This window comes from Ostrea edulis, chromosome 2 (genome assembly GCF_947568905.1).
Source record: "Ostrea edulis chromosome 2, xbOstEdul1.1, whole genome shotgun sequence".
In the NCBI taxonomy this organism is placed as follows: Eukaryota; Metazoa; Mollusca; class Bivalvia; order Ostreida; family Ostreidae; genus Ostrea; species Ostrea edulis.
Window position 1 is genome coordinate 78,073,931 of NC_079165.1, and position 24,459 is coordinate 78,098,389.

General features: G+C 35.4%; 1 protein-coding gene across 1 annotated transcript; it reads left to right on the forward strand.

The window, feature by feature from the left end:
* Positions 1-3,991: 3,991 nt before the first annotated feature.
* LOC125680726 (uncharacterized) lies at positions 3,992-22,663 on the forward strand. The gene is made up of 6 exons (XM_048920485.2): positions 3,992-4,049; positions 6,987-7,025; positions 9,608-9,770; positions 12,798-13,051; positions 19,934-20,179; positions 20,401-22,663. The coding sequence occupies exons 1-6, from the start codon at positions 4,001-4,003 to the stop codon at positions 20,928-20,930; spliced, it is 1,281 nt and encodes a 426-aa protein (XP_048776442.2). The 5' UTR covers positions 3,992-4,000; the 3' UTR covers positions 20,931-22,663.
* Positions 22,664-24,459: the final 1,796 nt, after the last annotated feature.

Sequence of the window (24,459 nt, forward strand, 5' to 3'; positions counted from 1 at the left end):
CTCTAAATTTCTGTTTACATTCCATGCGACTATACGCAATGAATGTCCGACCCCCGCAATTTCCTATCTCATCGGTTCCTGGATCCGTGGGTTGGTAGGTGGTTTGTATGGAACGCCATCAATGTACAGTTTATTGTACACTAAACGTGTCCTGTGTCCTTGTCGTTGTTTCTCCTTCGCAATGTGAATTAGTTGTCGTCTTTGTTCGTTGATTTCTGGTGGAAATTGTTCATTTATATAAAAGTTTGTACCTTTCAGTTCTCTGGATCTGAATTTGACGTCTTGCCTTTGTTTAAAGTTGTTAAACTTCGCCACTATTGCTCGGGGTTTGTTACGTCCCGTCATTCTATGTACTCTGTCAAACTTAATGTTGCTCACATCAGCCGTATCCATTTTCAGTTCTTTTTCTAGAAATTCTCGTAAAATGTTCTCGGTCACATTAGGGGTTTCGTCGACTCTCTCAGGAATATTTGAGAAGATTAAATTCTCCCTCATAGAGCGCGCTTTTACGTCAATGATTTCCCACTTCAGTGCTTGATTTTCTGACTCTAGGTGTGCTATTCGGTCGTCCATTTCGTTGCATTGGTACTCTACTCCATCTGTCCTTTCACCGAGCGTTGTAATCATGTCCTTTGTTTGTTGAAGACTTGAGTTTATACTGGATTTTATGTTGGATAGTTCCGATTCAAAATTTGAGATAGTTGTGCCGATGCTCGCTACTTTAGTTTCAACACTTTCAAGTTTTTCGAGTTTTTTGTACACACCGTTTACTTTGGACTCCAACGTACGGAAAGCGTTGACAAGTTCCTTAGCCCATGGTGGACATGTATCATTTGTTTGCGATTGCACCAGAGAGACATTTTGTTGATTCTGCGATGCTGCGGTTGGTAACGGTGTAGAAGTAATATTTTCTCGATTGTTTGTATCAATAATTGGTGTAGCTGCCAACGTTGATTTTCCATAGAGCACATCGTTCACTTCACTGAGAACACTACTCACAGCCAAGGTACTACTGTCACTATTGTCCGAACTGCTAAGACTTTGACTTTCTTTTTTGTGTTTTTTATCCTGATTCTCACGACGAGATTTCCCCATTTGTATCTATAATCGCTTCAATTATAAAGAGCTAACATACACAAAACGTATGTCGTAAGATAATTTGACCTTACACTTATAAAATCCCCTAAAATCAGGAGCCCCCAAAAACACGTCCACACACCTTGAAATCTAATCACAAAATTTGTATGAGAGGTGAAGATAACGAACTCCTTTAAGCAATACAAAATAGAGAGTTGGGCGAACATGGATCCCTGAATATTCCACAGATGAGATCAGGTGCATAGGAGGAGTAATAGTCCCCAGTCGAACGATATGTTAGTTAAAGTCCCATTCCTTAAGTCTTGATCTGCAGTTTGTGTAGGGGAAGATTTGTATGTTTTTTAACGTCCCATTCGAGAGATACAATCAGTTGTTTGTAAATTGCTACTAGTTTTGACCTTTGCTTGGCATCTTTGGTCGTAGCAGTGAGGGTTGTTTGTTTTTCTAACGCCCATCGTGACACAGGACCTCCGATCTAAAAGACCTCTGGACTTGGTCACGTGTTATGCCGGACCCTTGGTAGAGGAACGAACAGCTACATCCATTTTAACAAGTTTAATTCAAGAGTAGATCACGAACTTGAAGTCAAACATGAAATGCAGATGTTCTTCACAGAAGGTTTGTCAAGATGTCGGTGAATATTTTGGTGCCATTATTAAGGCTCACAAACAAATATTTTGGTGCCATTATTAAGGCTCACAAACAAAGAGTGATTTATTTTGATTCTCCTTCTTACCTAAAATATCAGCAGCTGTTCATCTTCATCTTCACTAATTGATGAAATACTCAAGCATCCCTTAAGATAAACATTAATAGTTCAATGTACATGTATTTAGTTTTGTCGGAATTTTTTTGTTTTTCAATTGAAGGGAATTTGAGATCTTCATGGGGGTATCAAATAACATGAGGGTATCAAATAACACAACTCTATGGGAAAATTGAATCCCATACTTCAACAGAAATTACTTGCGATGTTTTAGAGTTTTCAGTAATAATAAGAATTGTGCGGCAAACCGTGCAATTTCGATTGTCTGAGGTGAACACAACCCTTTAGTTGGTATAGTCATTATGCAGAAAGCTACACCATATTGTAAAATTCTTAGATTTCACGAGGGATCAATATTCCAAGAATTTTAAATCACAACAAAATATTTAATTAATAATAAAGTTTCAATGTACAGAAATCATATCGACGAAATTACATTTCAATGAAACAGTAAAATATGGACAATCCAAGAAAATTGTCCTCCGCGATCTTAAATTATTGTATATAGTCAATATATTAAGAGAGAACCCCTTCCTTTCAAGCTTTGAACTATGTAATTCTAAGTTAGAGGTTTTTATGTAGTACGGTATTAAGGAAGAACAGTTTATGAATGGTATGTCAGGAAATTTTTGACATCAGTAAACACTAAACAGGAATTACAGTATGATGCAATATATATTCGTACCAAATGGCGACGTGTTTGCGTTCGCGTATCGGCCTACATATTTAAAGGGGAATAATGTTGTTAATGAATAGAGTAGGAATTTCGGTAGCTATTCATAAGATTGTTAAATCATGTGACTTTTCATGTGTCACATGGTTTTGTTGCCGTCTGCTTTATAAACAAATCGGAACAGATGGAAGAAAGATGGAACGCAAAGGCAAGGAGTTGAGCAATGGGGTAAAAGAAATCGCTTGGAAAATATTACAAGAAAGAAAACTATCAGCTACGTGTCGAAAACATTGGATGTGTCCAAGGCTACAATCGCAAGTTTTAAGAAGCGTGTAGAACGTCGATGATCCATAGAAAACATCCCAAGACGAGGCAGAAAACTTATCGTGACAGCCCGAGATTATCAACAGCTAGAAAGTCTAGTAGAAACTATCAGAGGAGAAAGTTTACAGGAAATTAAGGACAAAATTAATGAAAATAAAGATCGGCCAATATCTAAACGAACTGTTTATTTGCATTTACACAAACGTAGATTTGTGAGACGGGTTGCGAAGAAAAAAATGGTAATGCAAGAGATTAACAAGAGAAAACAATTATCGTGGTGTCGAGAAAAAAGAAAACTGACCGTTGAAAACTTCTGGCAAAAAGTTATTTTCTCAAATGAGTGCAAGAGAGTTGTGGGACAAGATTCTCGTGTATATATTTGGAGAAAGCGGGTCGAGGGATGGAGGCCGGATTTGGTAGAAGCGCGGAAGACCAAACCATGTTACCAAGTTATGATTTGGGGATGTATCACCTGACAGGGAGTGGATGGAAATATCAATACTGATAAATATCAGAAAATCATAGATGAGAATTTTTGGCCAGTTTTGGTCCGTCATTTTCCGACTGGAAATTATTTTTTCCAAGACGACAATGCGCCTGTACACTGTGCGCGTTCAACTCAGGATTATTTGCACAGAATCTGTATTACAACGATGAGCTGGCCAGCTCTGAGTCCAGATACCTTCATAATTGAAAATTTGTCGCTCCTTATTTAATGAAAGCTTCAAGGACGAATAGGGAGACTTGAGAACATAGATTATCTCTTCCGTGAAATCCATCGCATCTGAACCGACATAACACCAGAGTATGTCAAGAGCCTGTACCGGACCATTACGAGACGGTTGCTAAATCGAATATGTTTAAAGGGTCACCTTACAAAATACTCGGTAAGTTATTTTCAAATTATTCAATTTCTGAAAGGGAATATACGAGTTATAATGTTGACCTACTTTTGTCGCAAACGTAAACACGCCGCCATTTTGTACGAATATATGATGCATTATACTATACATTTCAATGAACCATGTCGGGGCATGTTTGTGGTTTCGATGAGAAAAATCACATTACCGTGTAGTAATCTGTTTTACGTTGTGTTGTAGATTCCTAGTTTGGGGGATTAGTACGTGATGCCCCCGACAATGGGAGCGGAGATTGTCTTTAATATACTGGCCCTGGTATCTAACCTTGGTCTGTATACATTTCTCATACTGAGTCGGAAATATACCGCATATTACAAGGACACGTCACAAAAATACGTTATAAGGACACATTACAAGGACACAACAAGGACGTTCATGCATTTCAAGGACACGTTACAAGGACAAAATACATTGACACATCACAAGGACAAAATACATTGACACATCACAAGGACAAAATACATTGACATACCACAAGGACAAAATACATTGACACAATACAAGGACAAAATATATTGACACATTACAAGGACAAAATACATTGAGATATTACAAGGACACATCACAAAGACACGTTATAAGAACACATTACAAGCACATAACAAGGACGTTCATGGACATAATACAATGACACGTTACAAGGACATTCATATCTTATACAGGTGTAAAGAGACATCACAAGGACACATTCCAAGGACATATTACAAAGACAGACACATTGCAGTGACAAGATACAGGGTCTCGTCACAATGATATGTCGCAATGACACATTTTGTGGACACATTAGAAAAACAATACATGGACACTCGTGTATTTCAAGGACACGTCAAAAAGACATAATACAAGGACATACATTGTATTACAAGTTAACATTAGAAAGACGTCCGTATATTCAAGGACATATTACAAGTACACATCAGAAGTGCATATCTCAATAACACATTACGATGATATATATCGCAAGGGCATATTCCAAGGACATGTTACTACGATATATTATTAGGACATGTTACAAGGACATGTTACTACGACACATTATTATGATATGTTACTACGACACATTATTATGATATGTTACTACGACATATTACAAGGACACGTTACTACGACATATTACTAGGACATGTTACTACGACATATTACTAGGACATGTTACTACGACATATGACTAGGACATATGACTAGGACATGTTACTACGACATATTACTAGGACATGTTACTATGACATATGACTAGGATATGTTACTACGACATATGACTAGGACACGTTACTACGACATATTACTAGGACATGTTACTACGACATATGACTAGGACATGTTACTACGACATATGACTAGGACATGTTACTACGACATATGACTAGGACATGTTACTACGACATATGACTAGGATATGTTACTATGACATATGACTAGGACACGTTACTACGACATATTACTAGGACATGTTACTACGACATATTACTAGGACATGTTACTACGACATATGACTAGGACATGTTACTACGACATATGACTAGGACATGTTACTACGACATATGACTAGGACATGTTGCTACGACATATGACTAGGACATGTTACTACGACATATGACTAGGACATGTTACTACGACATATGACTAGGACATGTTACTACGACATATGACTAGGACATGTTGCTACGACATATGACTAGGACATGTTACTACGACATATGACTAGGACATGTTACTACGACATATGACTAGGACATGTTACTACGACATATGACTAGGACATGTTACTACGACATATGACTAGGACATGTTACTACGACATATGACTAGGACATGTTGCTACGACATATGAGTAGGACATGTTACTAAGACATATGACTAGGACATGTTACTACGACATATGACTAGGATATGTTACTATGACATATTACAAGGAGATGTTACTACGACATATGACTAGGACATGTTACTACGACATATGACTAGGACATGTTGCTACGACATATGACTAGGACATGTTACTACGACATATGACTAGGACATGTTACTACGACATATGACTAGGACATGTTACTACGACATATGACTAGGACATGTTGCTACGACATATGACTAGGACATGTTACTACGACATATGACTAGGACATGTTACTACGACATATGACTAGGACATGTTACTACGACATATGACTAGGACATGTTACTACGACATATGACTAGGACATGTTACTACGACATATTACAAGGACATGTTACTACGACATATGACTAGGACATGTTACTACGACATATGACAAGGACATGTTACTACGACATATTACAAGGACATGTTACTACGACATATTACAAGGACATGTTACTACGATATATGACTAGGACATGTTACTACGACATATGACTAGGACATGTTACTACGACATATGACTAGGACATGTTACTACGACATATGACTAGGACATGTTACTATGACATATGACTAGGACATGTTGCTACGACATATGACTAGGACATGTTACTATGACATATGACTAGGACATGTTGCTACGACATATGACTAGGACATGTTGCTACTACATATGACTAGGACATGTTGCTACGACATATTACTAGGACATGTTACTATGATATATTACTAGGACATGTTACTACGACATATGACTAGGACATGTTACTACGACATATGACTAGGACATATCAAAAGGACAAACAAAGACGTATTACAAGGAAACGTACATGATTACAAGCACTTTTATGTATTAAAAGGACATATTGCAAGATTATTACAATGACACATTAAAACGACATTTCACAAGGTCATAATACGAGAACTCATTGCAAGGTCATGTTACCATATTACATCACAAGGACCCGTTATAAATACTTATTGCAAAGACAAGTTATAAAGATACATCACAAGGACGCATTATTGAGACAAATAACAAGGATATATTACAAGAACAGACCATGAATATACATTTACAATTAATACCAAGTATATTATAGTGCCTTCTAAGACTTGTCTTGAGTGTTTTATGTTCAAAGCCTTATGCAGAAATGGTTATATTCTGGTGAAAAGATTAAGATTTACAAGACATTTACATTCTAAATAATCCGTAGTGAAAATCTCTAATATTCTGCCACATCATTTCATATTTCTGTTAATGGCTATGTAATTAAAAATCTAATATGCAATGGTTAGAGGTAATTTACTTCCTTTCCATTTTAGGATTAGATGCGGTTTGGGGTATCGAAATATCAAAACCCGGTAAGTTTTGCTATCATCTTGGAAACGATGAATTACATATACCAGTAGTACTTCTAATGATTGCAACAAACATGGTAACGGTACATGTGCAATTTAAAATACATGAAATGGAATCATGGGTACAGTATCAAGGTCATAGCAATGATTAGCAGTCTGTATTGATATTCACTAATTTAAAAAAGAAAATATAGTGGTTTCTGATAAGAATTCTCGAGATAATACATATAGGACGTGTAATTCAAATGTAACAATAACGCAAAAGTTTTATTATATATTTTGTTAGTACTGTATACCTAAATCCTTATTTCAAGTAAGCATATATTTGACTTAATTGATATTGCAGACCCGTTAAAAGAATTTTCAAAGCAGACATTTACTTTTTTATGAAATGTAAAAGGATATATAGGAATTAATTAGATATATACGCATTAATTACATAATGCATTGATTAAATATAAATGCATTAATTAGATTATACATTAATTAGATATATACGCATTAAGATTATACATCCATTAGATATATACGTATTAATTAGACTATACATTAACTAAGTATATAAGCATTAATTAAATAATGTATTAATTAGATATATACGCATTAATTAGATAATACATTGTATATTAATTAGTGTATATACACCTTAATTAGATAATGCATAAATTAGATATATACACATTAATTAGACAATGCATCAATTAGATATACATATGTATACACATTAATTAGATAATGCCTTAATTAGATAAAATTAATGTTACACATTGATTAGAAATATACACATTTATTAAAAAAATTGATATAGCTAATCTAATCATAATCTGTAATGTTTGTAGAATTTAAATCTTAATCTGTAATGTTTATAGAATTTAAATCATAATCTGTAATGTGTATAGAATTATAGAATTTAAATCATAATCTGTAATGTGTATAGAATTTAAATCATAATCTGTAATGTGTATAGAATTTAAATCATAATCTGTAATGTGTATAGAATTTAAATCATAATCTGTAATGTGTACTACAGAAATGAAATAATAGTACGTAATGTTCACACAATATAAATCATAAAACATAATGTTTACACAATCTAAATCATAATCTGTAATGTTTACACAATCTAAATCATAATCCGTAATGTTTACACAATCTAAATCATAATACGTAATGTTTACACAATCTAAGTCATAATCCGTAATGTTTACACAATTTAAATCCTAATACATAATGTTTACACAATCTAAATCATAATACGTAATGTTTACACAATCTAAATTATGATATGTAATGTTTACACAATCTAAATGATAATCCGTTAGGTTTACACACTCTAAATGATAATCCGTAATGTTTACACCATCTAAATCATAATCCATAATGTTTACACACTCTAAATCATAATCCGTAATGTTTACACAATCTAAATCATAATCCGTAATGTTTACACAATCTAAATCATGATATGTAAAATTTACACACTCTAAATCATAATACTTAATGTTTACACAATCTAAATCATAATACGTAATGTTTACACAATCTAAATCATAATCCGTAATATTTACACAATTTAAATCATAATACGTAATGTTTACACAATCTAAATCATAATACGTAAGGTTTACACAATCTAAATCATAATACGTAAGGTTTACACAATCTAAATCATAATACGTAATGTTTACACAATCTAATTCATAATACGTAATGTTTACACAATCTAAATCATAATACGTAATGTTTACACAATCTAAATCATAATCCGTAATGTTTACACAATCTAAATCATAATACATAATGTTTACACAATCTAATTCATAATACGTAATGTTTACACAATCTAAATCATAATCCGTAATGTTTACACAATCTAAATCATAATCCGTAATGTTTACACAATCTAAATCATAATACGTAATGTTTACACAATCTAAATCATAATACATAATGTTTACACAATCTAAGTCATAATTCGTAATATTTACAAAATCCAAATCATAATACGTAATGTTTACACAATCTAAATCATAATCCGTAATATTTACACAATCTAAATCATAATACGTAATGTTTACACAATCTAAATCATAATACGTAATGTTTACACAATCTAAATCATAATCCGTAATATTTACACAATCTAAATCATAATACGTAATATTTACAGAATCTAAATCATAATACGTAATGTTTACACAATCTAAATCACAATACGTAATGTTTACACAATCTAAATCATAATACGTAATGTTTACACAATCTAAATCATAACCCGTTAGGTTCTAATGGTCATAGGGACATTAATACTGTCTACAATATTCACTAAATTTTGACAAGGTTCGTCGATCGTGTGATAACGTTCATGACGCGTGAATAACGTGTCTTACGTGATTTCACGTGGATAGTTACCGTTAATGATCAATATAACAATATCCATTATGTGTTTGATTTTAAAAAAAAATCTTCATGAACCTTAATGAGTACATAATTTATATGTGATGATTAAAAAAGGTATAAGGCTTGCCCACGCGTGTCAGGAGTGGCCATCTTTAAAAAAAATATAGCACCATGCTTTCTTTCAGCTTATATGGGTATCCAATGGCTAAATGACTACATTGTATTTTCGGAGCGAAAGACGTGGTTGGAGGCCAAAGACGTTTGCATATCTTTGGAGGGCTCGCTACAGTATAATAAATGGAACAGCGTCAACTGGTATATCAAGACGAAGGCCGAAAAATATGGCTGGTAAAAATAAAATGTTGTTCATGAATTGTTTAAATGAAACATGCTTTTTGATTATCTAAATTATTTGACGTGTAGGTTTAAGAAATAGTTTAATGGTTTATAAGCATTGAATTAACGTCGATCCTATAAACAGCTAACGGTGTGGATAGATTGAATACTGCGCGATTGTTTAAATCTACATGTATATTAGTCTGAATTTAAAAAAAAATTAAATGTTTTAACCGCTTTGTTGTCTTCCTCACCGCTAAACACTTTTAAAAAAAATATTTTGACCGACTTGCGGTCTTCTTCAGACTATCGCCGTTTGCAGTATCTTATAAGTGAAGTGAACTTGATTCAGTCTAGAATCAGAAAGTCAGTATCAGCAATATTTTTATATCCATAAAGTGTTACGTCTACATTATTATCTTGTTATACAAATAACAATAAAAATAACATGTAACATCTTGAACATAGGCATTCTTGTTAAAAATGAGTATTTCATTTTAGTACTTGCAGTAACTCAAGAAATAAATACATAAATATACAAAGTAATTATTTCAATTACCAGTTCTGCAGGTTAATTTTTTCTTTATTTTCCCATTATCCATCTTTTCTTCGTTTAAATACGCGCGCCAAGTCGATACTTTAAAAAAAATCTCGGAGTATGTTTAAGTTATTCATACTGTTCATTGGCGTTCGGGTTAACTCGAATTTTCCGGAAACATCGTTTTCGATTCGCGTGATACATTTTAAGAAGAGTTCCGGGCAGGTTGAGACAGTTGACAGAAACAAAACTATCAAAATGCAAATTATAGAGTTTATTTGCAACATGTAAGGATACAATACTGTGATTTAGCTATATTGAGATGTGCACGTTACAGGAAAAGATACAGTAAGTTTCATTTCTTGCAGAACTTCGCCCTGTAAATAAGCGAGTTGAATCGCCGCCATTTTTAAGCTTGCGACCTTGTTGATTATTTACATATGTATAAGGTTAGATGTGTATTCATATGTTATGACCCAAGCACCATTGAAAGTAGCCTTCGTAATAACTTGTACGAAAAGGTGCCCTTACTGGTTTACTTCGCGGGGTAGTCATGTTGCAGAACCAAGGCTATTTTGACCTCTTCAAAATGCATTTAATTTGATTTTAATACACAAGTGAATTTGAGATATAGTATACGGTCATCAAAGTAATAATTTAAGATCTTCGTTAAAACGATATACATTGATTGCTACGGTCAGCATAAAAAAAAAACAAATACAAAAACAAAACTTGGAGGTCGTTTTATCGATAAAGAAGCTTGTTCTGGAGAAGACTACAGTGACTAACATCAAAGAATCCTCCACTGGATACTGATAATTATTGAGAGTTTAATTAAACACAATTACGGAAGCACATCAGGACAAATCAAAACTAAATAAAAATTGAAATTATAATTTTTAAAAATAAAGAACCGAAATTAAAGCAAAACAAGCAGTAACTGATGGTAAATAAATTGAAAAATAAAAGAAAAAATATTTAACATATTTATGATTGAACTTTATAGAATCAGAGTGTAATGAAGTTGATTCAGTTTTGCTGATTTAGCGTTTTGTGTTTTTCGTTTGTTTTGGTTTTGATGCGAATGGGTTATCGTAAGAGTGAGTCGGATGTGAGGTATTTTAGTTGCTAGTATAAAAGAGACCGGTTTGGCTGTCTGTAAGTTAGATAGGGCACGGTAACGACATCAGCCGGGTGCCACGTTGACAGGTCCTAGAAGTTCAGGGGATGGTTATTTTCCTGTCATATTTTATGTAGGACATTGGGAGAAATATAACTACTGAAGACTACTGAAATAGGAGTTTGTTCGGAGGGCACATCTTTTTCCTAGCCGTGCGTACATGGTTGTTTAACAAAACCAGTTTCAACCCGAAGGCAGGCAGAGAGTTGCGGGATTCAGATATACGGAGGTCCATGCGGATATTGTGCTACAATATGGAAGGGCGTGGTGTAGCTCCGTAGAGAATAACCCGAGACTTGGGAGGCATCGGAACCCTGGTGTATTGTCAGGAGTTGACGATAGCTCGTGCAAGGCTTGCATGGTGGTGGATTGTTTTCCATTCTGGGCGTGCTTATCGCAAGTTGGCGGGAAACCGGAACAGTGTCTTCAGAGTGCAGATTAGTTACATTATAAAGTTAAAGTAACTCGAAATTTAGAAACAAACCCAAGGAATATTATATTACTGAAAAGGAGAATTGAATATTGGAACTTTTTCTAAATTATACTACTTTTGAATATTGTTTTAACTTGAAAAGTTAATACCTGTACATTTGCTTTACATCTGATACGTACTATCGAACTTTTCAAAAGAACTGTTTACAACGTATCAGATATATATATATATATATATATATATATATATATATATATATATATATATATAGATGTAAGAAATGTTTGTTTCATTGTGATAGATAGTTAATCGAATGTACAGTGTATAAGGCGAAAAGTTGAAGCGGGCAAGAATTTCAGTTTAACCCATTTTAATTGCAACAAGCGGCCGAAGTTCAGGCAAGATTTCCTGAATCAATCTAATTGTTGTGCTTTGTGAAATTCGGAAAAGACGTCAGTCCAAATATCCAGCCTCGTCGAATTTCGCTGATATAAAGGTAGTGCTTGTTCCTTGACCTTCAGTCGGTGTCTTGACCGGAAGGTCCTAAGTTCAAGCCTCGCTCGTGTTATATGGCTTCGTTAAACCTAAGACCTAAACATAGGTAGTGACTGTTCCTTCGCCAAACTCTCGACATTTAGATGAGAGTTCCGGATCTTTCGGATAAGACATATAAAATTGAATCCTGTGTCACAGCACGTTACAGATCCCTCACTTCTACGTCCTTTGATCCGTACATACATGTAGGTCTAAATTCAGCTCATCTGCAGCTGGTGACGTTTCAATATAAGTGGGCAATCTCAAAGGAACGTTAAGATAATGAGAGAGAGAGAGAGAGAGAGAGAGAGAGAGAGGAGAAACAACACTATCTTAGCAATTTTAATTTAACAGGTCAACCTCTGATGATGTTTGGTTGGGAATGATAAAACACAACAATAGTGAGAAATGGTATGAAGTTCGAAGAACCACGTGTCCCTCAAAATCTTTCACACTCTCCGGACAAAATTACTCTGAAAGACAGTGTGCTGTCCTGAACATGTCCGTGAACTCCCACGCTGATACAAACAACATAGTATATGCTGTTCCTTGTGATGCACGAAAATTGGGATTTGCATGCCTCGTGTCAAAGGGAGAAATACCAAAGGGTAGGATATATTTAGTCATTTTAGTCATGTATGGATTTAGACTTCGTTACTAGCTTGAAAATACGGATGTATATTTAATTGCTGTTATAAAATTTAGAAATTCATTTCAAAATTAAGGATTATTTCCCTCATGCATAGCTCTTATCCTTGGACGAATTTGGCTCCACTTTTTTGACACGCTGGTTTTGGCTATATTTAGCTCTAAAACTTCATAGTTATTTCGGATTTCAAACATTTCGGTTGAGCATCACTGAAGAGACATTATTTGTCGAAATGCGCATCTGGTGCATCAAAATTGGTACCGTATAAGTTTTACTTGAGAACGACGGGTCCCCATTTATGGAAAGAAATAAACAAATAGTATACACACATCTAGATTCCTCTGGGTTAAACTATTACGAGAGTTGCCTTTATCATCACATTTCGTAACTCTCTCTCTCTCTCTCTCTCTCTCTCTCTCTCTCTCTCTCTCTCTCTCTCTCTCATACTATATCTTTCAATTAAATGGAAATCACAAAACTTTTCAACATCGAAATAAGTATGACGTTTTGGCTTTTAACGGACATTTCAAAACTTCCCATTACCTTCCTCACGGCAAATTAAATACCAGGGTTTTTTGACATCATGGACGCCTGTTTCGTCTTTAAAATGGAATTCAGAAATATGTATAGCTTGTGATCAGTCGTATCCAAAACTCCCTTTGTTAAACTACCAATTTGTACTCTAAGATTGATCTCAAAAATACGTTCTGAACTTTTCAAGTTTCATAAACGAATATACATCCGCTGAAAAACTTACTATGAAAGGTGAAGATAACGAACAGTGATCAATCTCATAACTCCTATAAGCAATACAAAATAGATAGTTGGGCAAACACGGACCCCTGGACACACTAGCGGTGGGATCAGGTGCCTCTAAGGAGTAAGCATCCCCTGTCGACAGGTCACACCCGCCGTGAGCCCTATATCCTGATCAGGTAAACGGAGTTGTCCGTAATCAAACTCAGTGTGCCAAGAACTGCCTAACAATCGGTATGAAACACATCAGACAGTATTTGACCCAATGATAGGTTGTATTGACGAACTAGATCGTTATAACAACCATGGAATTTGCGAAATGCTGACTTCAATCGAGACTGTTGAAACCCCTGTACCATCAACTTGCTTGTCAGTAGCTTGCCTCGATTTAAAAACTGACTATACACAGAACAAGTTCGTTTCTTACAATGCAGTCCTCCATGCCACAATCGATATTCACGCACCTATGACATCAAAGGAGATCACTTTACGTCCAAATACCCCATGCTTTACGGACGATCTTCATTCTGCCAAGAGAGACCTTCGGAGGGCTGAATGGATGATGAGACGAACAAAATTGTTCACAAAGAAGTATTCAAAGTCTTGCTACATTCTAAAACACAGTACTACACTAACAAAATTCAGGAATTAGACAGCGACTCGAAACAACTATTCAAACTTACAATCTCATGGAGAATACAAATGTGTCAGTTTTACCTGTGCATGACAACAAACTCGATCTTGCATCCATATTTTGGTGAATACTTTATGGGGGGAAAATAAGAAAATTTGATTGATTGATGTTTTCCACCACACTCAACAATTTTTCAATTATCTGGTGGCGCCCAGTTTTTATTGGTGGAAGAGAGAACCCAGATACAATGTACCTGGTAAGAGACCACCGACCTTCCGAAAGTAAACTGGGAAACGTTCTCACTTACCAGCGCGAGCGGGATTCGAACCCGCGCCGACAGAGATGAGAGGTCGTGTGATTTTGAGCGCGATGCTCTAACCACTCGGCCACGGAAAATTAGAGACAGTCTATGTTCTTTGAGCGTGGAATTGAATTTCTAAAAAGCTATAGTACGACCATTAATTAAGCGCTAAGTACTTGACAAGGATAAATTAAAAATTACTGACTTGTATTAAACGTACCATTTCTTTGAAAGGTGAAGATAAAGAACAGTGATCAATCTCATAACTCCTATAAGCAATACAAAATAGAGAGTTGGGCAAAAACAGATCTCTGGATATATCAGAGGGGAGAATCAGGTGCCTAGGAGATGTAAGCATCCCCTGTCGACCGGGCACACCCGCCGTAAGCCCTGTATCTTGATCAGGTAAACAGAGTTATCCGTAGTCAAAATCAGTGTGCTAAGAACGGCCTAACAATCTGTATGAAACAAGTCAGACAGCATTTGACGCAATGAAAGTTGTATTGGCAAACTAGATTGGTATAACTACCATGGAATTTGCGAAATGCTGACTTTAAACGAGACTGTTGAAACCCATGCACCATCAACCTGTTTGTCAATAGCTTGCAAAATGCTGACTTAAAGCGAGACTGTTGAAAACTTTGCACCATCATCTTGTATCTAACATATTGGAAAAAGCAGTGACAGATCGACTTGAGAAACGTCTGAGCGCTCACGAGCTTCACGACCCGGTGCAATCTGTCTACCGCAATTGTCACTCAACAGGAAGGTTTAGTTTTTGGTTTCACCATGATATTACCTCCGCACTGGACAGACATTCATGTGTTGCATTCGTGATGTTTGATCTTTCAGTCGCATTAGACGTCATAGACCATGATATTCTGATCAGGTGTATGGTGTATGCTTTTAGTATAACGGAATCAGTCAACAAATTGCTATTGAGTTTTTACTCCACTTTGGTGGTCCATAGGGTTCTGTGTTAGGACCTCGTCTGTATTGGATGTTCTGCAAATCAACCGGAGAAAATTGACGGATGCATAAAATTGCTACGCTGACGGCACTCGGGTATACTTGATTATAAATCCAAACGACAGCTAGGACAGCATTGCAGATTTACTTCATCGGCGTCTTTGTTATATTGACAACTGGATGCAAGGTTAAGATAAGGAACATTGACCAATCTCATAACTCCTACAAGCAATACAAAATAGAGAGTTGGGCAAACACGGACCCCTGGACACACCAGAGGTGGGATCAGGTGCCTAGGAGGAGTAAGCATCCCCTGTTGACCGGTCACACCCGCCGTGAGCCCTATATCCTGATCAGGTAAACGGAGTTATCCGCAGTCAAAAATCAGTGCGCCAAGAACGGCTAAACAATCGGTATGAAACACGTCAGACAGCATTTGACCCAATGCGAGGTTGTATTGACGAACTAGATCGTTATAACGACCATAGAATTTGCGAAATGCTGACTTTAATCGAGACTGTTGAAATCCCTATATCATCAACTTGTTTGTCAGTAGCTTACCTCGATTTAAAAACTGACTATATCCAGAACAAGTTCTTGTATATCGAATCAGTTGAGATATATAAACACCATATGCAGGTGATAATGGAATATTGCTACACAAATATGGGAAGTTGACGATGGAGAAGCTGAAATCATCCTGTTTGTCATACAGATGAGTTGTCAGTTTGCTGTTAATGTCTACTTTCAATAAAATATCTAAGTATGAAGCAGAAGTGGACGACTCTGTGGTGTCCTTTATTTCGAGCTCACAGGGATATATCAAATCGACATATGAATGACAGCTATCATTGTTAATAGACAAAACGTCATCGATATATCTAAAAGTCGAATTGAAGGTCACAGCAAGAGTTTTTTCTTCTCACGTAGACGTTTTTGAATAAATTCTGCTTCATATGAAAAACAACAAACTCAAGCTAAATCATTGAAAGACAGAACTTATTATCTTTACACCAAAACGTAAAGCTAGTGAATTCTCAGAATATCAACTGGCTTTCGGTGGATCTGTTGTCAGTAGTGCTTCATTTCTCAAAAATCTTGGGATGCTTTCGACAGCACGTAGCATGGAGTGTCAAATAACTAAATCATATTATTTCCAATATCGTAATATTTAATAATAGAATTAGATCCCTTATAACAAAGAATGGGTGCAGGACACTTGTTAGATCACTGATTACATCTCGTGTTCATTATGGAAATGCACTTTTTACGGTGGTTATTCAGCATCCTTGCCGAAGTCACAGAAAGTTTTTTAAGAAAACTGCTGTCAGACTAGTGACATGTTAAGATGAGAATATTACACCTATTCTCGTATCGCTTCACTGGTTACCTGTGATATATCGAACGAAATATGAAATATTGTATACTTTCAAGGCTCTACATAGATTAGCTCCAGAATACATCCAGGAACTAATTCAAGTCTACCATCCTCAGCGAACACTAAGTTCTGCGGATTCGTTATGCCTTCTAAAGCCACGCGCTCGTACTAAACTGTATGGCGAAAGACGGTTTAATGTTTCTTCATCACCTCCATGGAACTGCCTCCCGTTGGATCTTCGTGTCGAAGGTTTTTAAAAAGAAACTTAAAACATGTCTTTTGAAACTTGCAGTTAATCTTTAAGTCGGTATTTATGTATACAGTGATTTAAAAACAAAAACAAAAAAGACCACGTATTAATTTATGTTTTTCTATGTCGTATATTTTAGTTTGTTTTTATTGTTTTACATGTAAAGAGCTTGAGGGTAATTGTTTTAATTAGATAAAGTGCTGTAATAATAATATCATTAAGGATGGCCTTTCTCAATAACAATATCTACACACTCTTTGGAATTCAAGTAGTTCAATATATAGTGTATTGGAATTCGAATCGACAGAAATTGTGCTCCTTTATTAGCTGACCTGTTTTTTCTATAATTTATTCCAAGGCGATTAGATGAAATGACACAAAGTCTCTGTAATGTCGATATTTTTATGCATATCTTTAAACAATGTTCACATCCATTTGATATATCTCAGTGAACTCGATATAAAAGACTAATAGATGCCGTCATTAGTATGAGTGTGGGATAGGAAATTCTACCGAGGGGACAAGATTCACAGTCTAGGACAAGGCTTAAATTGTCAAATCTCAGACAGCGATTTTGTTTCAGAGGTGGTATTTCCCTATCCCATACGAGTAAGTAACGAAGGATTATGTTTTTCACAGTTTAGTGCATAAATTCAAGAGCTTCGAACGAGAAAATTCAAAATTCTTAAAATCACCGTTTGAACTTCAATGCAAAAACTAATTAGACAGCCAGAAAGGGCATGTCCGAAAATGGTTTACACTATAAGTGTAATCTAAAAAGAAAAAGGTTACCCACATTAAAGCTATATGAAATTGAAATTTAATGAAAACAATGCAAAATATTTTACTTGAGTAATATAAGTTGTAGAAAATATATGATGACACAATTAAATGACGTCGCAGCAGTATGAGACAGGAAAATTTCACATGACTGTCTCACACGGGTAAAGTCGATCTCACACTGGTGATAGTGACAAAAACACAGTTTTCCACATCTGCTTAGTGTCTTAATATTTTTATTAAACATCTATCTTCAAAGGCAAACAAACAACTCATCTCTTTGTTAAACGGGTTAACTTCAGCTTCTCCATTGTCAATTTTCCATTATTGGGTTGCAATATTCCATTCTCACCTGCATATGGTGTATAAGTCTCTCAACTGATTCGAAACACGAGAGCATATTTTGCGCATGATCAATTTTGAAAACAAGACAGTCTGTTGGAAATAAGTTGATTTAACAAGAGGTCCAACAGTCGCTTTAAACGTCAGCATTTTGCAAATTACATGATCGTTATAATGATCTTATTTGAAAATCCAACCTGTTATTAGGTGGATAGTTATCTGACGTGTTTTAAACCAAATTGTTAGGCCCTTCTATACATATTGATTCTGATTACGGATTGCTCCGTTTACCTTATCAATAGGCCTCGTGGAGGGTTTTTCTGGTCAATAGGGAATTCTTATATCTCCTAGAAACCCTATCTCATCTTGTTGATTCTAGGAATGCGTGTTTGTCGCACTTTATAGGGATTATGAGATTGATAACTATTCGTTACTCAGTATTTCGTACACACAGCTTTCCTTTTAACTTTACCCGAGGGATATTGATTGATCTGAATTACTTCACGGAGGATAGGAATTTATTTATATGATGTCACCGCGTAATCCTTGTACCGTGTTCCTATTGAATGATGGAAAACATCTGCCAAATCGTAGATTTACTACGTCATGACTCGAGACTTCAATTCTTCATTATTTGCCACTCGTTAGTGAATTTCCTCTATTCTACCCTTTATTATTTTCATTTGCGTCCTTCTGTCGCTTAACTCCTCTCTTCTTCCACGGCTACAGCAGTTTATATACCTTTTGGGTTCTGGATCAGTCTAATATACATGGATGATTGGATTATTTCATTATTTGAATTTTTCTCCACGTTTGATTCGTATGGCCTAATAAGCAAATTTTATATTCATTTTGAAAAGGGCTATTGGGAGATATATACCAGAAATGGTATTCAATGATCACCTCAACCGATCGTATAGTAAAATTTTGTACAGTAATTTCTATTTACATCTTGTCATTTTTTTTTTTTAGCATTGTCTCTGAAAATTGTCATCCCATACATTCTTCCAGTTGATATTATTTATGTTCCTCTGTTGAATGAGCCTTGTTGTAGAAAATTTGGTCGTTAATTCATACAAGCAAGACGTATATTGATATTGCCTAGAAATAGATAATTCCGTGAATAATTGTAAAAAGTCAAGAAAAATGGAGCAAGTAACGGAGGAGTGCTCACAGATTATGTTATACAACCGATTTCCACACAATAGAAATATTAACATGACTGTCATCAGAAGGGGTTTCAGCACCTTAGTCATAATGTCATTGGATTTTGGATCTGCATATGTTACTAATTCTAAAATAAGATCGGGATTTAGATTCCCACTTAATACACACTCCCATCGGTCATTGTTATTCTTTTTAAATTTGAAAAATGATACTGAAGAGTAGACATTGTAGTATTTGATGTTTGCATCTACCAATTTTTTTCAGATGTGGAGTTTTATCCTATGTCGGAAGTGGCAGAGAAAGGATCTACAAGAAAGCACTGGAATGTGTCATCGGAGGAGGAATGTGCCATCAATTCGTTTTCTACCTTTCACTGTTATGCTGCCACTTATTTTCCGGAAGATGAATATTGTGTTGCTGAGTGTGCACAGATGACCAGTATTCCGGAAACCGTTATCCTGGTCAATTCTACGGTTAACTCAACAGTTCTCCTTCGCACCCATAATAAAGGTATCACTTCAGAGCATTATTGAAGAAAAGTTAACAACAGAATGAAATTATGATATCAATGTAATCATATCTCACAGTTTGTAACACTTTTTCACAAATGATAAGTCTTGGGAATTTTTCAATTTATGATACGTCATAAAAGAAAACCGTCATAATAAAGAAAGCAGTTTGCAATGATATAAGTTCTGAAGATGTAATCTGTATTGTCATGTACCTTGCAGTATCTATAAACAACACTTCGACAACTTCATCGACCAGCACAGTCCAGTATCCTTGTGTATTCGAACAGTCTACAACAACAAAACCATATACCATCTCCTCAGATGACCCGAACACCTCTTCACAAACGGAAGTGGGCACCTTTGCATCATCGAATTCTGTAGATACAGTTGACATCTCAGCTCAAACCGACGCCACTACATCTACAGAACTTCCTAAGACTACCAAAGTTACTCAAATGTTTCACTACACAACAGAGGCAACGTCACTATGCTCCTGTGTCTGTCCAACGAATTCAAATAACATCACAGAGGCAGAGTTAGAACAGAAGCTTATGGAGATCAAGAAAACATTGACTGTAAACAAAACGTCCCTATCGTCAACAGTGCGGAAGAAAACGTCGGCGCCGGACGGGAGAATATCTTCGGCTAGCATGGGAGCACTGGGAATCTGTGTGATTCTTGCTATCTCCATCTCTGTTGTAGCTAGCGATATGGGTTATCTAATTTCATTTATTAAATCTTTAAAATAGATCATTTTTTCTAAATTCAAATATTAATTACACCCCCCACCAAGCCCATTTCATTGCGTAATGTTGAATCTGGTGGTAACAGAGATGGGAGAAAACAAAATGTTTTTATTGTGTATTCCACTCATCGAAACCATCTCATTTATGTCCTGTTTCTGAATACTAATCTTGAAAACGATGATTTATTTCAAGTAGTATTTGCTTATTGTCAACCAACAATAGATATGAAATAATCTACAAATGAAAACGCATTCATCTAAGAGGATATGCAAGCTGAAAATTCCTGGAAACGTGGGTGGGTGCTTGTATTGTACAGTGACAAATTATGTTTGGTAGGGTAAAAATTTGTTGAATAGATCATATTTGTGAATGCAAGCAACGATGGTAAACTTGTGATTAATAATTGTCAATAATTCTAAGCTTCACTATGTTCATCGCATAGTTATATAGTAGTATATTCATCACAGTTCGTTATCTTCACATTTTCATACCACGCCATAGCAATCTATTCCTTATAAAATTCATATGATGTTGGCAAATAAAATCTTCCACACAAATAAATCAGAATCCAATTCATGATTTGGAATTGAGTTTAGGATGGCACCATAATGCAATTTATCCAGATAAAGTTGTTGGACTGGGAGGTAGTACAGAAATTATTATCAGAGCACATGGAAGCCTTAAAGAAACCTCTGAAAACTTTATGGGGAAACCTTGGAGAGTTTTGGGGGAATTTTGAGATTTCTCTGTTTTGGGGGACACTTATGAGACCTTTCAGGGAAATCTCTGGGACCTTTTGGAAAACATTTAGGAAAACCTCAGCAACTGTTTTGGTAAACCTCTGAGAAAGTTTTCAGGAAACCCTGAGAACGTTTTATTGAAAACTTTGATAACTTTTTGGGAACCCCAGAGAATAGTTTTTGTAAACCTTAGTAGCATTTGTTTTCCATAGAATCTTTGGTATCCAGAATGAATGGAACTCGTTAGATCATCCTTGTATTTTTGTACCATGCGCTTTGCTTTGAATGTTAGAGTACCATTGGTACATAAATGTTTATTTTCTTTACGTACTAAGCAGTAATTTCTATTCCAAAAGAGTACATGTACTCAGTTTAAACTGTTGTGAGATCTTTTACCTCTGTATCAGTGGAATGTACTGTATAAGATACAGTGGATGGTGTGTTGATAGTCAGGGGAGCCAGTTCACCAGGAGTAAATGTTCCCAAAATATATACGATGTTATACTTATCAGGTATACAAGGTTGGATCCAAAAATTATCAACATACGAAATCATATGAAGTTGTGAGTTTTCTGTTCGCATGTTGCTTCAATGAATGTTTAAAAGTAAATGCTAGTTTGGACACAAGTATAGTGAAAAATTACACTTTGGATATTTATATCAAATATTGAGATGCTGATGCAAGAATACAACCACATCAATCGTGCGCAGAAAACACGCACTGTAAGGATTGGATCTGTAGCTTCCTTGTGTGTATCAGTGCTACACATCTGTAGCTACTTTTTAAAGTCTCCCTGTCAGTTTTGAAGTAAATTATTATTATTGTTCTTGTACATTTATATAGCGCTTTTTCTAATTAAAACAATTACCATAAAGTGCTTGATATGTAAAACAATAAAACCGAACTGAAACAAAGAACAAGAAAGAGGAATTTTAAAAAAAAATGCTAAAGGTGGGGTGTTTTTATACCTGTATACATGTACATAAATACCGAATTACAGATTAAATGCAAGTTTGAAAATATATGCTTTAAGTTTGTTTTTAAAAACAGCTAATGAACCTTCAACAAAAAATCCAGCGGGAGGCAGTTCCATAGAGTTGATGAAGAAACATTAAACCGTCTTTCGCCATGCATTTTAGTATGAATGGGTGGCTTTAGAAGGTATAACGAATCCATAGAACGAAGTGTTCACTGAGGACGGTAGACTTGAACGAGTTCCCGGATGTATTCTGGAGCTAATCAATGTAGGTCTGTAATTTTTAATTCATTCTTGTCAAGTCCTTGGCGCTTAATCGATGGTCGTACTATAGCTTTTTTGAAATCCAATGATACATTTGATTCCAAGATAGATTTGTTAATAATTTCAGTAATGATTGGTAAAACACACTCCAGACATTGTTTAAGAACTTTCTGGGATATCGGGTGTAAATAGCAGGACTTTGTTGGCGCACCACTGATAATATCACGTACCTCTGAAAACGACACTGGCTCAAACACTGCCAAAGGAATACCATCCAATTAATGTAAAGGCAAAAACTACTTTCAAAGAAGGGAGCATGCATATGCTCAAAGAACATTAACTGTTTCTAATTTTCTGACTTTTTCCCAATAAAGTATTCATCAAATTTGGATGCAAGATCCAGTTCAGGTAAAACTGACACATTTGTATTTCCCATAAGATTGTTTGTAAGTGTAAATAGTTGTTTCGAGTCGCTGTCTAATTTCTGAATTTTGTTATTGTAGTACTGTGTTTTACAATGTAACAAGAATTTAGTAACCTGCATACACTTATTGAATACATCCTTGTGGACAGACAATTTTGTTCGTCTCATCATCCGGTCAGCCCTCCGACGGTCTCTCTTGGCAGAATGAAGATCGTCCGTAAACCATGGGGTGTATGGGTCTAAAGTTATCTTTTATGATTTATTAGGTGCTTGAATATCGATTGTGGCTTGGGGGACTGCATTATAACACATAGTAAGCTTTTCAGCGGATGTATCATCGTTTATGAAACTTGAAAGTTCAGATCGTCTTTTAATTTGCTGATATCAATGTCATATATGTTTCCGGGAAAATCACAGTTTCCTTCTACCTTGGAGCTTTGGTGAGATGCAGCAAAGGACGAATTGCAAGATGGTCTCCAACAGGGTTGGGCGGTTAAATTAACCGTCCCGGTCAATACTCCCAAAGTGGTCAATTGAGATTTAAACTGTCCATTTTCGTATATTTTTTGAAAAGATAAATTAAGTCTTTTCATTATGATATATAGATCAATTGGTTATCAATAATTTTCATTAGATAATTAGATGTAATTTCATAAGTTTAATATATTTGGTTTGCTGAAACTGTGATCATAATATCTTCAGAACTATAAAAGAAGGTCATTATACATGTACCTGGACAGATTAAGAATAACAGGTAGCTGGACATTAAATAAACACAGTGATTTAATATGAATTGGGTGACAGGTGCTGTAGATAAACAATGTGTTGCAATGTACAGAGCAGGAGATGTACCTGAGCACAGAAAACAGAGTTGACAGGTGTTAATTAGCATACTCTGGGACCAGAGAGGACCAGTGTACATGTTATTGTTATGAAAACATCACTAACACACCCCCTCAAATATTTAATTAACAGTTAAATGAAGATTTGAAACAATAGATAGTTCTTGATAAACTAAAGAATTTGAACAGAAATAAAAAACACTTCCCCCATCATACTATCTATGGCTTCAACAAAACATTTTGGAATTTCTATTATATTGTTGAGGACAACAACAAGACCACAGT